General features: G+C 42.5%; 1 protein-coding gene across 1 annotated transcript in view; it reads right to left on the bottom strand.

Annotated features, from left to right (window-relative positions):
- The window catches only part of ZNF365 (zinc finger protein 365), a 28,336-nt gene extending 15,560 nt beyond the window's left edge, over positions 1 to 12,776 (bottom strand). The window contains exons 1-2 of the mRNA XM_042459416.1: positions 12,591 to 12,776; positions 6,681 to 7,424 (exon numbers count right to left, since the gene is read on the bottom strand). Of these exons, the coding sequence (XP_042315350.1) occupies positions 6,681 to 7,411 (731 nt within the window). The 5' untranslated portion in view covers positions 7,412 to 7,424; positions 12,591 to 12,776. The remainder of the gene's footprint in view (positions 1 to 6,680; positions 7,425 to 12,590) is intronic.
- Positions 12,777 to 14,985: the final 2,209 nt, after the last annotated feature.

Here is a 14,985-nt window from a genome sequence, read left to right as displayed (position 1 = left end):
GCAAGTCCCATCAGTTTCAGCTTGCATAGGCAATGGTAAGGAATGTGGAGAGCTGTGATCCTACAGTATCTGGAGGGCCACAAGTTGCCCATCCTGATATACTGGATATACTGCTATGTGCCATCACAGCAATAAGCCTATCTGCAGTGGTTTCCATATTCACTGATGTCACAATTGCAGGGAGTGCTGTAATCACATGCAACAATATAGGCAAATACATCCTGTTCCCATAGTAACAGTACTTCCTTTGCTTAATTAAGCATGAGCATGTACCCGAAGGTGTGTGCAGATCAAAAGATGGTGTGTGCAGATCATTCAGTTGTATGAACCACCTCCTCATTGCAAAACTCATCAACATTTCTCATCACCTCTTCCTTTCGCTGGGAGTGGAGGAACTACCATCTTGATTTCCCTCTTGTGAAAATGAACAAAAATGTCAGCTACAAATTCCACCAGAATGCATGCAGAATACTTGTTTTGCATCTTTAAGAACATGTCCAAGAATTTGCCCTCACTACAAACAAATATGCCTTTAACCAACTGGGTGGTTTTTTTCTTTCACAATATACAAAAAATCAGGATAGTTGGGTAGACAAATAATAAATAGAGCACTAAATCAAAGTATAATTGGCCTTTTGTTAGGCTAACCATATTTTGTTGAGCCAAAACTGCACATTGGGACGGCAAAAATATGATGAGGTTACGTAATATTCAATTTTTATGGAAAAAGTAAAACAATAACAAAAGTTTTATTACATGAACATATTGAACTAAAATTTATTCTTCAGTGACACAGGTGTAGATGTAGAGGGGGACTGTATTTTACCACGATTGTACCATGAATATTTCTCCGATGAAATAATCTTACACATCAAATTTCAGTCTTTCAACCTCTTATGATAAAACTCTTCATACTCCATGACTAAATATATATTGACAACCACAATTTCAAACAGGGATCTTCAAATCATTTTTGCAACATAACAAGGCATTTTTCTTGAAAATGGGACAAAATTGACATTTATATTAAAATGACAGGGTCGTCTGGAAATATGGGGGAAATGGTACTGTCTTGTTTAAAACAGTATGTATGGTCAGCCTAGCTTTACTGCAGAAGAACTGGCATGGCATATGCACTCCTCGTAGTATTAATTGGCTTAGTAATAGCAACATCTTGGTAACATCACCAAGCAAATCTATACCTAGCAAATGTACAGCAGCCAAGCCATGCTTGAATATCTGATCTAGCTCTGATATGTAACTCTTATCTTTTTTTCCCATCATCTTCTCTTAACTACCTGTCCATCAACATTCCCTTGCCCATCTTACTTTGAAAAACCAGCCAGCTCTCCAAACCACAGGCATTATTTTATCAGCTACTGGTTGTAAGCCACCTTGAGATTATTGAATGGCAGGAAAGCAGCATATAAATATAAGAAGCTGTGGCCATGCAAATATCTCTGAATATGGTGTCCACTGTGAGAACAATGTACTAGACTAATATAGAATTTTGCTCAGATCCAACATGACTCCTCTTAAGTTTTCATATGACAGCTACAATATAAATTACTTCCCTTGCATTCAATCCCTATATTGCTTCCTCTCCTTGATTTCTACCTTACCTAAACGTCATTAAAATGCTTCTTATGTCATGGGTCTCCTCTCCCTCTTTTCTTTCTAAAGACTGTGATAAAACAAGAATGTGGCCTCAGCTTCAGTGTACAATGAATTCTGGAGCCTTATGACTTCACAAGCCTAGGTTCTCTATGGATTTCTTCATGGAGACTGGTTCCTAAGCACCAGTAACCAGTGCTTGGAAAGCACAAGGTAGGTAACCAAATGTCAAAGGGAACCAATAATATTTGCAGTAAACAGTTTGCTTAGCTTTTGGTAAGATAAATACTTTGATGTTTTATGCTCTTGGTCCTCATAGAGATCTATACTTAAAACAGTCTATTTGGGATTGCGGCATGTGTTTGCTGCAGCCCTGGCGCGATTGGGCTAGGAGTGGCTTCTGGGTCATACCAAAATACATAACTTGGACCTCAAAACCTGCCCTCGACTTATACATGAGATTGACTTATAGTTGAGTATATACGGTACTCATTATTTCAGAAATGTTATAGGAGGTGGAAGTTTCATGGGAGGTGGGAGCTTTGGGGCACTTTTTAGTGGGGGGGTTTCTCAGTGGAAAAAAAGCCCCTTAAAATAACTCTGTGAGAAATACTTTATGTTATGATGTAAAGAATTATCTGAATATTTCTTATCCTTGAAAAATAAGACTATCTCAGCACAATGAGACACTCCAGCATAAAAATAGGTATCATGAGATTTTATATACTTCAGGACATTTTTGTGAAAAATTCATTTGCAACAAGTTGGATTTTTTTTTAGCAAAATACTCAGATTTTGTGCCAAAAAACATATAAAGAAAATGGTACGATTCTGTACGCAAATGATTTTTTTTTGCAGAGTATCCTAAAATGAGAAACTTAATTGAAAAAAATCCTTGTAATCTTGCTCTGCAGGTACAAAATGTTTGAAATTATGTGTTTCTGAATGCGATAATTAAATAAGTGAAGAATTGCATCCTTAGCTGTATGCTACTGAATTACTATTGAGGGGATGTGAGAATAAAACAAGTAAAGTGGTGCTTTTCTGAGTAATGACTCCAATTTTTACTTTTTACTCAGTTCCAAACTCATGTAATTTCCTCAATCCTCGGCTGAGATGATTCAGAAACAGGACTGGAATGCCAGCAGTTTGGCCAAAGATGTGGTAAGAATGAAATTAAAGGGTATTTTTTTTAAATAGTTCAACAGGCCAATTCACCTTGGAAATTATGTTATGCTGATACAAAAAGTCCCCTCCTTACAGTGCTATCCTGTACATGTCTACTCAGAGGTAACCCCTCAATGAATTCAGTGGGAATTACTGTATTGCCAATTAAATGTGTACAAGACTTCAGCTCTTGCAGTTGCAGTTCTTGCAACTGCAGTTCAACAACAGCTGGATGTTGACATGTCCTTCATCTCTGATTTATGACCTCCTTCCTGTGCTGGAAACTTCTCCTACTTAAGGTAATCCAAACTTTGCCTAGGAGTTTATCACACAGAGAATACTGGAAATTTAAAAGGGTCAGAACCCGTAGGTATCCAGCATATTAGGCACAATTGCGCAAGTAGTTTTGAGACGACATTGCGTGCAAACCGCTTAGAATCTGACAAGAAAGTGACATGAACCAAGAAATAAGCATTTTTAGGAAAATATCCGAAATTCATTTCCATTTCATTCACAAATTCACTTTTGTATTTTTTTTTCTTTTTTTTTTGCACATTTGCTGTAGTGTGAAAGCTACTTGTGGTTTATTCATGGGATTCTCCCTGTTTTGTGTTTGTTGCCAGATTTCCCATGGTTTTTTGGGGTGAGTTTACTTCCAGTGCCGCGGAATAGGGAAAAAAGTAAAATAAGTACCCACCCTTCTTTGTAGCCAGAGCTCTTAAAACAAACAGCTGATGCAAGAGCAGAGAAAGAAAGAGAGGAGAGTGAAGTTGAGTCTGGCACACTCCTCTCACTTTCTTTCTCTCTCTCTACTTCAGCCGTAGAGATCCCGAAACTGTCCCCTTTAAGGAATTTCAGACTTCAGCTCCCCAAATCCCAGGCTATTGGCCAACATGGCTGAGACTTCTGGGAGCTGAAGTCCAGAATCCCTTAAAGGGGACATTTTGGGGATCACTTAAGCCTTCTGCTCAGCTACTGAGGCAAAGGCAGGGACAGAGCAAGCGAGATAGAGAAAAGACTGAGTTCCCCTTCGCTCTTTCCTGTGTCTGTCTGTCTGTCTGTCTCCTGCTTCCCCCAGAGCCAGGGCTCTTAAAGGAACAGCTGTTGAGGGATAGCAGGGACACACACACAGATTTGTCACAGTCCGTGTGTGAAAATCATTTGCTCATTTGATTGCTTTTTTGGGATGCATGCGTTTTAGTCATTATCGGGATGGAGGCACATTTGGTCATGTCATGTGAAAACCATTTACGCATTTGTGCATAAATGTAGACTGATCTCAGATTCTGCATGGGATAACTGTGCTTTGCATGTGAAAACCATTTGCTCAATTGTGAGTTAATAATGGGTTCTGACCATTTTAAACTTCCAATTTTTCCCTGTGTGATAAACTCCCTACTTGGAGTTACATTGCACTAACATAAATGGGACTTGCATCCGACTTAAGTCAGTTTAGCATTACTGCTTTAAACTGAGCTACTGTATTAGCCCTCCCCCCCCTAAAAATAGCAGCACCATGCATTTAATCAACACATGACAAAGTATTACAATATATCCAAATGTTGTCTGGGAATATTAAATAATGCCAAGACTGCAAATCATTTGCTCCAGATTTCTTCCACTGGTGTGAACAGGATTATTAGGAAGTGGGCAGTTGAAGGATTGCAGTCTTCTTAAGTAGTTCACATATAAATAATTTATCAGCAATTACTACATTTTTAATGAATACAACACTAAAGTATTTTTAGACAAGCTGGAACTGCCAAAATGATTTTAGAATCTAGTATGGAAAGTGGCAGGAAATCAAATTATGATTCTTTCCAAGCCTAAGGTTTCATTTCCAACTCACTACTGAACTGACAGAAGGGAGGGATCTTGGAAACAAGACATCTCTAGTCCTAAAGCCAAAGCACAGCAGAACAGAACAGATACAGTTAATCCCATTTGATGTTATTTGGACCTAAAAGACTCACTCTTATGAAATGGATTGTTAAACAGTGCTATCTAATAAATCTGAACATTTGAGCTAATGTATGGAACTGAATTTGAACATCTTGATCCATGCCATCTTCTCTACTACAATCAAGGGATTTACACCTGTAGGGAGAAAAGAAGTAGTTTCTAAAATGGAGGTGCACTTGGCATTATGGTAAAAGTTGGTCCCATGACAAAGCATATAACCCAGACATAACTCAGAGGGAGGGAAACTACAGCCTGCAAAGGGCCCGGAGTATCTCTAGCAACTCCTCTCTTTCAACCTGCAAAATTAGGCAGGTATTCTGCTAACAGGCATATGGGATCAGAATCACATCCCTGCAATACTGAAAAGATCTTTGCTGGTTGTTAATCGTTTTCCAGGCTCAGTTGCAGGTGCTGGTTTTAACAAATTAGCCTATGGTCTGGCTGTCTGATGGGACTATTTGTTTCAGCATGAATTATGGGTAGAGCCTTTTGATCTGTGATTGTGTTCATAAAGGACTAGAGACATATCTCTTGCACTTGGTTTTTAATAGTCTTCATAGCTTTTAATGTTGTTTCAATAGTTTTGTTATTTCTGTGTGGTTATTCTTCTATTTTGGCAAACTTTCCCATACTTTGCCATGATAGGTTTCAGAACAGCAGTATAGAAACACCTTAACTAAAAAAAACAATAAATCCTGAGCCATTGCAAAAAGAGGCAAAGGCTGTGCTAAATATCCCAGGGAGCATGGAAAGCAGACCAGAGCAAGGGTCCCAGTATTTAAAGACATCACTGCTTGGGTGGGAGAGGGTAGTACAGACACTTTGAAATGGTGCAACCAGCTGAACCTGTACTTTCCATAGGCATCAAATGGCATCTCTTTTATGTGGCAGCATAGTTGGGAAGTGATGTAAAGGGAATGGTAGCAAGAAGTGAATGGATAGTGATTATTTTAACTGAAAATTATCACTAACCCACATTGTTTATCTTGCTCTCTAATCAATAGCTTTAGACAGAGAAAAACTGTGTTGGGTTGTGATGATGGTAGGGTAGCAGCTCTGGCTAACCCACTACTGTCATGTGCCCTCACCCTGACAAATTATCTCCGAGGTAATGCTGCCCTCAGCATTAAAACTGTTCCCATCTTTGGTAAATAGGCAGAGACATACACTGTCACGCAATCCAGTTCCATGCACAAAACACTGGGTGCTTTCCGCAGCTGCAGTGGGTTCTGATATACTTTGGAAGCATTGTCTGTACAGGGGCTGCCTCACTTTTTAAAATTTCCCTTAAAAACTCAGTGGAAGTGGTGGGGAATCTCTACTGTGTACCCTAACCATACTGTAACACATGGAAGGCTATGCGTAGTCTGCATGAGAGCACTGGACTATGGGATGGAGACTGCATAAATCTGCATGCACTTTTTAGCTGGTATAACATCAAGAAATGTGGAGTTTTGTAAATCAAAGAGTCAGACTTCTGAGGAAGCCTAACCAAATTCCAAACTTCAGAATCTGAATGGCAGGATGAAAAGCCCATCTATCTAGTCCTTTGCATCAATAAGAGAAGTTGAATGCATAAACTAGTTGGTGGCTTGCCTTTAAAAAAAAAAGTCTAACATAAACCCAATTCAGCACTGCTCTAAAGTAAAGTACAAATTAGTACAAATGTTTCCACATATCTGGTATAATTAATAAGAGAGCAGACACCAATGTGGTGTTAAAATGATGGGAGGAGTACTGGTTTTCCCCTTCAGACGTACTACAAAATTCCCCTCATCCTCAGTTAGATCTCCCACTACCTAGGGATGTTGGTGGTTACATTCCAACATGTCTGGACAGCACAAAGTTAAGGAAGACTGACCTAGGCCATACCAAGGCAAATCCTATTGTAGAGAGAATGAACACTATGATGTGATATCGCCCATCCTTGCACTTACTCTTCCTTCCTATGGAGCTCTTCTTCAGATTCTGTCAGCCGTTGCTTCAGCACTGCTATCATCTCCACAGCAACATCCACCTGTCTGTTGAGGGCCCTCTCTCTCCTCTGGACCTCCTGCTTCTTTTGTGAAAGCTGCACAAAAGCCGCCCGCACTTCCAAGAGTTCGGCCGTCTTTTGGGCCAGCTCTTTGGTGAGCTTGTCAATCCTCTTTTCAATGGTTTTGTCTACCGCTTCCACCATCCTGTTAAACTTCTCTCTTACGTGGGCCTCAAATGAGGCTTTGGAGTCTGTGGTGGCCAAGCCTGGTTTAGAAATGGGCTCATCGCTGGAATCCCCTGATGTGTAATTTGACCCATACGATGCAGGTCTTTCAGCTTCCACCTCCAGAGGCTTTCTGTTCTTGGTATTCTCTCTTGCTGTGCCACAGAAGTTTAGATAGGAGGTCTTTGGTTTCATGATGTTGGTGCTGTCCCCGAGCATCCCTTGCATCAGGGGCTCGGGAGAAGAGATCAAGTCAGCATCTTTGATAGAAGAAAAGAGGTTACATTTTGTCAGTAGGCTTCTGTCTTCATAACTGTGGTTGAATTCCAAATGGGCTCTCAGAGATGACAGGGTCCGGAATCGGGTATGGTCGCCACATCGTGGGCACCGAAATGGCATGCAGATACTGACATTTTCAAAGGACTCCTGCCAGGGGTATCTGCTTTCTTCAAAAGTGTTCTGTTGCATTACTTTCCAAGTCCTAGAAGAAAAAGAAAGTCCAAGTTTCTTAGATTGGTTTAAAAAAAAAATGTTTTTAGCCAGCTTTCTCCAGTCTGACAGCCTGGATTATAAATGTGACAATTTTTTATATACAGAACTTTAAATACAAAATAGGCAAAGCTATTTTCAAATAAAAAATTGCTCTCATTATCACCAGCCTGCATCACCAATGGTGCAAATTGCGTTCCAATATGTCTGGAAGGCACCAGATTGGAGACAACTCTTCTTATTCTGAGATATCCGCCAAAGGGAAAAAAAATCTGAATTTTCCAGTTCTGAAAAGTTAATATTTTACAGTTGCAGCCAGCTGCATATATAAATACATACCTACACACACACACATACACACACATACACACATATATATACATGTGAATACATTTATTTCTATCCCATCCCTGACTTAATTCCATTATAAAGTAATGCCTTCTATGGGTTTTAGAGACCAAAGTACGAGTTGTCAAGTGAAAAGGAGTCCAGCACATGGGAAATAGCAATGACAGGATTGATTTGTAGATTAGAGGCAGTGCATGTGCGTTACTTACAGAAGATCAATATTCAATCCCGATTACATCCAGTTCACCTCTTTGTAAATCTAGTTTCCTGGACTACAATTCCTAGAATGGCCCAACGCGCATGACCAGTGGCCATGGTGGCTAGAAGATTCTGGGATTTGTAATTCAAAAAAGTAATTTTTCCAAGCTTGTTTAATTACAAAGGGCTCAGCCTGCAGGACTGGAAGTGTCGTGAGACACAACTGTCAACTAAAGCAGATGAAACTGAACTAGATGAACTTGCTACCCTTCTGTGCACATTTTCATTTGAAGAGAGTTGGCAATGGTGGCTCTCCAGGTGTTGTATAACTACATCCTTCATTAGTTGCAATCACCATAGCCAGTGTTGAGGGATGACGTGACCAACACTCCAACAATATCTTGAGAGAGTCACAGGGGCCATTCAGACTACCTTTTGCACCAAATCGTAACCCGGATTAAAAGTGGGAAGTTCCCACTGGTGCCGGTTTTAACACACTTGGATCAGGGGTTTGCACACCCGATCCAGGGCAAATCCCCCTTAGTGTTTTTTTTCCTGAAAGTGGATTATTTTCTGTTTCTTTTTGGAAAACCCATTTCTTTCCTGCTGCCAGAAAATGTGAACTTGGCCCAAGTCATGATCGGGTCAATTTCAGGATTTAGGTCAGAGGGTGGGCCGTGGGCGGAACATGCCTGCTCTCTCACACCGGCTTTTTGCAAGTGGCTTTCTCTCTCTTTTTTTTGTAATTTTTGACAGATTATACAAATGCTTGTGCTACAGATTGATACATATTGATAGAATGACAGAATATGCAAACTTTTCGGCTAGGTTTTTTTTAAAGGGGGGGGAAGCACTCATGCCATTGATGAATGGCTGCATGACACGTCACCATTGACATCATTTGATTGACAACAAGGAGGCTCCATCTTAAACCACAATTTTGGTGAGTGTGAACATCTGTGGGGTAATTTACACCGGTAAAGGTAGTGGGAACGTCTTACTGGGGAGATTCAATATGGGGGTTACCGGATCTGCCCATGTCTACCCAGGGCAAATGCCCCAGTGGGAATGGGGCCACAGCTTCCTCACTTCTTCTTTCAAATGCAGCTGTCACTGAGCTCATTGGGTCTCACCTCTGAGGAAACATGGATGGGACTGGATTGGCCTAACTTTGCACTAATGACAATGATACTTAGAAATAATATCACATATTTATACAGAATTTTGTTTTTAAATGTTCAAAGTACTTCCAGCAGAATGCAGACTGGGAAAATGAAAAGGCAGAGGCAAAAGCAAGGAGTTGCATATTCTCAGGACAGTGTCCATGTTCTTTGCAAAGCCAAATGGACAGCTGTAATTACATAAACTTTAGGTAACAGTCATGCCTCTTAATATTGCCATTTGATGACGGAAGATTATTGGATTACACATCAGCAATGGATCTTATCACATTGCTCTGTGTCTGGGCAGTAGGTAGCTCATATCCAACCTGGGCTTCTCCGGCATCTTTTCAAGAACAGGATTCTCCAGCTCTTGAAAAGCTGCAGGTGAAGCCCAGGTTGGATACAGGCTGCCTACTGCCTGGGCATTGAGCAACACGGTAAGATCCATTGCTGATGGTTACAACCCGCATGTAATCTGGCACAGATTTCGAGTGCAATAACCTCTATTGTCTCTAGCAGTAATGAGGTCCAGAAATATGCTAATTTCTTTTTTAAAAAGAAGAATCTGGGTTTAAATAAATTCAGTCAAAGGCTAAATATAGTCAGCTTTCCACATTTCTGGCTTTGGTTTTTGTGGATTTGATTAATGTGGAATCTCTAGGTGTTCTAGTATGACTCTATGGTCAATGTCTGCCAGAAGTTGCTCTGGAGCACCAATAGATTCCTAGGAGTTTATCACATGGGGCACTTACTGCTGCTCAAACGTTCCTGAAGTGTTACCCAAATGTTTCAGAAGCGCCGGGATCATCCATCGCGTTTCTGAAATGTCATAGAGGCTTCCCACTTTTTTCCATCATGGAAATGTTCATGAGGAAGCCTCAGAAAAGCCTATTAACGGGATCTTTCTGTTGCACTTCTAGACCGTCATAGAGGCTTCCCGCTTTCCTTCCACTGCGGAAGCGTTTGCAGGGGAGCCTCAGAAAAGCCATTTTTATTAACAGGATCTTTAGTTAATAAAAATCGCTTTTCTGAGGCTTCCCCGCGAACGCTTCCACAATGGAAGGAAAGTGGGAAGCCTCTATGACATTTCAGAAGTGCGACAGATGATCCCACCTCTGGTGCTTCTGAAACATTTGGGTAACACTTCAGGAACATTTGGGCAGAGGTAAGTGCCCCGTGTGATAAACTCCCTTGAGATAACACTTCTCTAAGCATCTGAAGGTCCTCCAGTGCAATTGTATGGTCAACGTCCAGCAGATGTTGACCACAGAGTTATGTGGAAGGACCTAAGGAGGTGTTCGCTCAGGTAGGAAAAAAAGTGTTTTTTATTTGTGTTTTTTCTACTTTCACAGGAGCGCTGCACCCCTAACCCAGTGAATGTGGAGAGCCCACTGTAATGTTTTTTTCTGTTATTAAGGGTAGGCAGGTTCCACCAGGCCAGTGCCTGGAGTTTATCACATGGGGGAAATCCCGTGCAAAAACGGGGGTTTAAATTGGGAAAGAAACACAACGTCATTGTTAAACTAAAGTTAAGTGGAGGGAAAGTAGACAAAAAAATCCTGAAAGTAAAAAGGAGCAGCTTTTGTTTACTTTCCGTTTGGGTTAACACAAGTTTAACAATGGCATGTGTGAAAATCAATTCACTTTTGTTTTTTTTCTACATTTTAAATTCCGTTTTTGCACGGGATTTCCCTCGTGTGATAAACCCCCCTGAAAGAACTATAGAAGCTGCTCTGACTTTCCCAAAGAAACAGGCGATGGGTGTAATAGGGCCTAAGTACTCTAAAGACATCAGATTCCCACTGATCTTGGAAACTAAACAGGGTCAGCCCTGGTTAGAACTTAGAAGGGAGACTGCCAATGAATACCTGGTGCTGTAGGCTACATTTCAGAGGAAGGAACTGGCAAAACCACCTCTGAGTATTCCTTGCTGAAGAAAACCCTATGGAAGTCATGGGGTTTCCATAAGTCAACAGGTGACTTGAAGGCATAAACAAACACAAAGGTTGTATAATGCATAGTAATAATACTTGAGATGCTGCATAAGCCACCACACTATATTGGTTCAACAGGATTTGTTTTTATTTCAGGATCAGAAAGTACAGTGGACCCTTGTTATACTCTCGGGTTTGGTTCCAAGATCCGCCGTGAATAACTAAATCTGTGGATGCTCAAGTCCCATTAAATATAATGACATAGCAAAATGATGTCCCTTATTAAAAAAAAAAGGAAAATCAAGGTTTGATATTTGAAATTTATAGCTTTATGTATAAGAAGGGCCGACTGTAATTCTCCAGATAGCCAACCTGAGGTGGGAAATCCATTGGTTGGACAAATGTGGCAATTGGGCCACTTGAGCTCCTGCTGCTGGCATGTTTTTAAGCATCTGAGCATGAGTGGGCCAAAACTAATCCCTTTTCAATGGGAGAGCAGGTGTTTGACCCTCCCCATTGACATCAATGGGGTTTTAATGAGCTTAACCCAAGTCTCTGTGCCTTTGTTCCCAGATAAATACCAAGCATCATATGAATGAGAATAAGGGTCAAAAGACTTCTGGGAAACCATTGGGACATGAACTTGGTCTTGCTCAAATATGATGAACAATATTTCTGCAAAGTCATTTTGAGGCTATTTTGCCACTGTACCTATAAAAGCAGTTTTTAAAAGAATAAGATATTAATGATAATGGTAATAATGATGATGATGATGGTGATAATATATTTGTCACCCCATCAATGAGGCATCTAATAAACTAGGCAGAGGATTTTTGCAAGCCCTGCATGGGCAGAATAGGGAGACCCAAGGCCCCCAAATCCTCTTTGCCTCCTCTCCGAGGTTTCCCTTCTATGAGTGTCATGATGGTGACATATCCGGGTCAACCCAGCCAGATTTGGGTTGGGGGCCTGTTTAAGTTGGTAGGCGGCTTCCCCCCTTCCCTCCCTCCCCACCTTACTGGGCTATGAGAAACCCACTCCATCCTCCAGGGATTTACATCCAGCAAAGTGAAAGGGAGAGCAGCACCTGAGATCTGCAGATGGAGGAGGAAAGGAAGGGGGGGGGGGAAGAGATGCGGAAAGTCAATCATTATATATATGTATATATGTATGTATATACACACATTGAAATATATATATATCTATACACACACACATATCTATACACACACACACATATATAAACACCCATATATTGCTCCCACTGAAGAGCAAAAGGGACAGGAGGGGAGGGAAGAGGCTGCAGGAGGCAGCTGCTCCTCTCTGGGCTTCATCTGGGGAGGATGGAGAGGAGGATGGAGAGGAGGATGCCATCCAATCCTGCAGAGGGCTTGGCCTCAGCTCCAGGTGGGGGTCTGGGGTCTGCCTCCCTGAGCATCATCCCTGCTGCCTGCCTGCCTCTGGCCCAGCTCTCCTCCTCCAGCATCAGCAGCATGCCCTTCCCTGGCCACCCACCTCCGGCTTCTTCTCCTCCTCCTCTTCCTCCTTCCTCCGTCCAGAGTGCAGCTTCTTCTCCTCCTCCTCCACGAGCCTCGCCTGCGGCTGGGGCTTCCCGGACTTGTTGCTGCCAGCGGGGCTCTCCTCCTGGCGCCTCCTCCTCTTCCTCCTGCTGCTGCTGGTGCTGCTGGGGGGGGGGGGGGCGGTTTTCAGCAGAGCCGTAAATCACGCTGAGCCCGACGCAGCCCCCCCCCCCCCCCCAGCCACAGCCACACGCCCACAAAGAGAGAGAGAGGAGTCCACGAGGGGAAAGGGAAGCCTCAGGGGGAGAGGAGGAAGGAGAAGGAAGGGAGAGGGAGGAGAGGAAGCAGAGGAGGAAAGGGAGAGGAGGGCAGAGGAAGAGGGGAAGGAGGAAAGGGAGGGAGAGGAGGAGAGGAAGGTCAAGAGGAAAGGAGGAGGAAGGAGAGGAGGAGGAGGAGGGAGAGGAAGAAGAGAAGGAGGAAAGGGAGAGGGAGAAGGAGAGGACGGTCAAGGGGAAAGGAAGGAGGAGGAGAGGAAGGCGGAGGAGGAAGAGAAGAAAGGAAGAAGAAGTTGAGAAAGAAGAGGAGAAGAGAAGCAGGAAGGAGAAGAGGAGGAAAAGGAGAGGAAGGAGGACAGGAAAAGGAAGGAGAGAAAGAGGAGGAGAGAGAGAGGAGAGGAGGAGAAAGAGGAAAGGAAGAGGAAGGAGGAGAAGGGAACCGGGAGAGGAGGGAAGGAAGAGGAAGGAGAGGAGGAAGGTCAAGAGGAAATGAAGAGGGAGGGGAGGAAGAAGAAGAGGGAGAGGAAGAGAAAAGAGAAGAAGAGGAGGAGGAGGAGGAGGGAGAGAAGGGCAAGGTGGTTTGGATGTGGAGAGCCCTGCCTTTTTCTTAGCAGTGGCCTCCAGAGGATGCTTCCCTTTTGGAAGATCTCTCGTCAGCTACCTTGGTTTTTTTCTAAAAGGCACAGTGGAAATGTTAGGGGGGGATGCAGAATGCCCTCTGCACATGCTCAGAGCCCCTCATGCGTCATGGGTTCCAGGGCAAGTCCTGGGCAGTAAATCCAAGGACCAAGGTGCTGAGTCCTTCCAGGATAAGTTAAGGTTTGGAAAGGAGCCCGTGTGGCCTACTGGTCTGAGTGTTGGACTATGGAGTTCCAGCTTGACCTTGAAGGTCACGGGGTGACCTTTTGCAAGTCACATAATCTCAGCCTCAGGGAAAGGCAATGGCAAACCTCCTCCGAACAAATCGTGCCAAGAAAATCTCATGGTACGTTTGCCATAACTCCAAAATGACTCAAAGGCACACAGTAACTACAAGAGGTGCTATATTTGTAGCCCCATGTGGAACAAAATTGACAAGGGGGCCTGAGACAAACTTGCAGGATCCTTGCGTGACTTGGTGGGCAGGAATTGCAAAGTATTTTCTTTTAAATCCATGACAAGCTGATTGCTGGTGTAATAACTGTATGAATAGGTATAACACACCATTTCCAAACTACATGCCCAAGGATGTAAATATAATGCAGTTTGACACCCCTTGAGCTGCCATGGCTCTATCCTACAAAATCCTGGGATTTGAAGTTTTCTGAGGCAACAGCACTCTTTGGCACAGAAGGCTAAAGACCTTGTAAAACTACAAATCCTAGGATCCCATCGGATTGAGATACATCACTTAAAATGGTGTCAAACTGCATTATTTCTACAGTGTAGATGCACCCTTTAAAGTCTATGGCATGGATGAGAATCCTATGGCCCTCCAGACATTGCAGTATCATTCCCAGTGTCCCTTGCCATTGGCTATGTTGGTCAGGGCTACTGGATGTTGCAGTCCAACAAGTTGGACTGCAAGAGTTCCATTATAAATGGCTGGTTAAATGTCAATATTGTTAGGGATACGGTGAGTTGGGAATTTTAATATGTAGACTATGTAAACTGAGTGCTATAAGAAAAAAATATACTAAGAAGAAAAGGGAGCACTCTTTTAAAATCTCAAAATGATTCATGGTAAAGTAGATTGGAGGCAGCATGGTGGAGTGGTTTGAGTGTTGAACTAACATAGTTGGATACCAGGCCTTTGAATCCTTGTTCAGCAATGGAAACCCACTGTATGGCCTTGGGGGGTAAATCACACTCTCTCAGCCTAAAGAGATTATCACACAGGGAAAAGATGAGAGTAAAAGACATAATCCCAGCATAATTGTTTGATCACATTGAAGATTTTCAGATGCTGCCAAGCTCATCCAAGACTTATACTGTGAAGATCCATAAATAATCTAGCAATAAACCATTCACAGGAAAATCCCGTGAATGGTTTTGCAATAATTGCACAATCGTGAAGGTGAGAAACCTCATAGCAGTGCAATTGCCCATTGCTGTGCTGTTGTCATCTTTTTAAAA

This window comes from Sceloporus undulatus, chromosome 3, assembly GCF_019175285.1.
Source record: "Sceloporus undulatus isolate JIND9_A2432 ecotype Alabama chromosome 3, SceUnd_v1.1, whole genome shotgun sequence".
In the NCBI taxonomy this organism is placed as follows: domain Eukaryota; kingdom Metazoa; phylum Chordata; class Lepidosauria; order Squamata; family Phrynosomatidae; genus Sceloporus; species Sceloporus undulatus.
The sequence above is the reverse complement of the archived record's forward strand: the minus strand, read 5'-3'. Positions and strand labels throughout refer to the sequence as shown.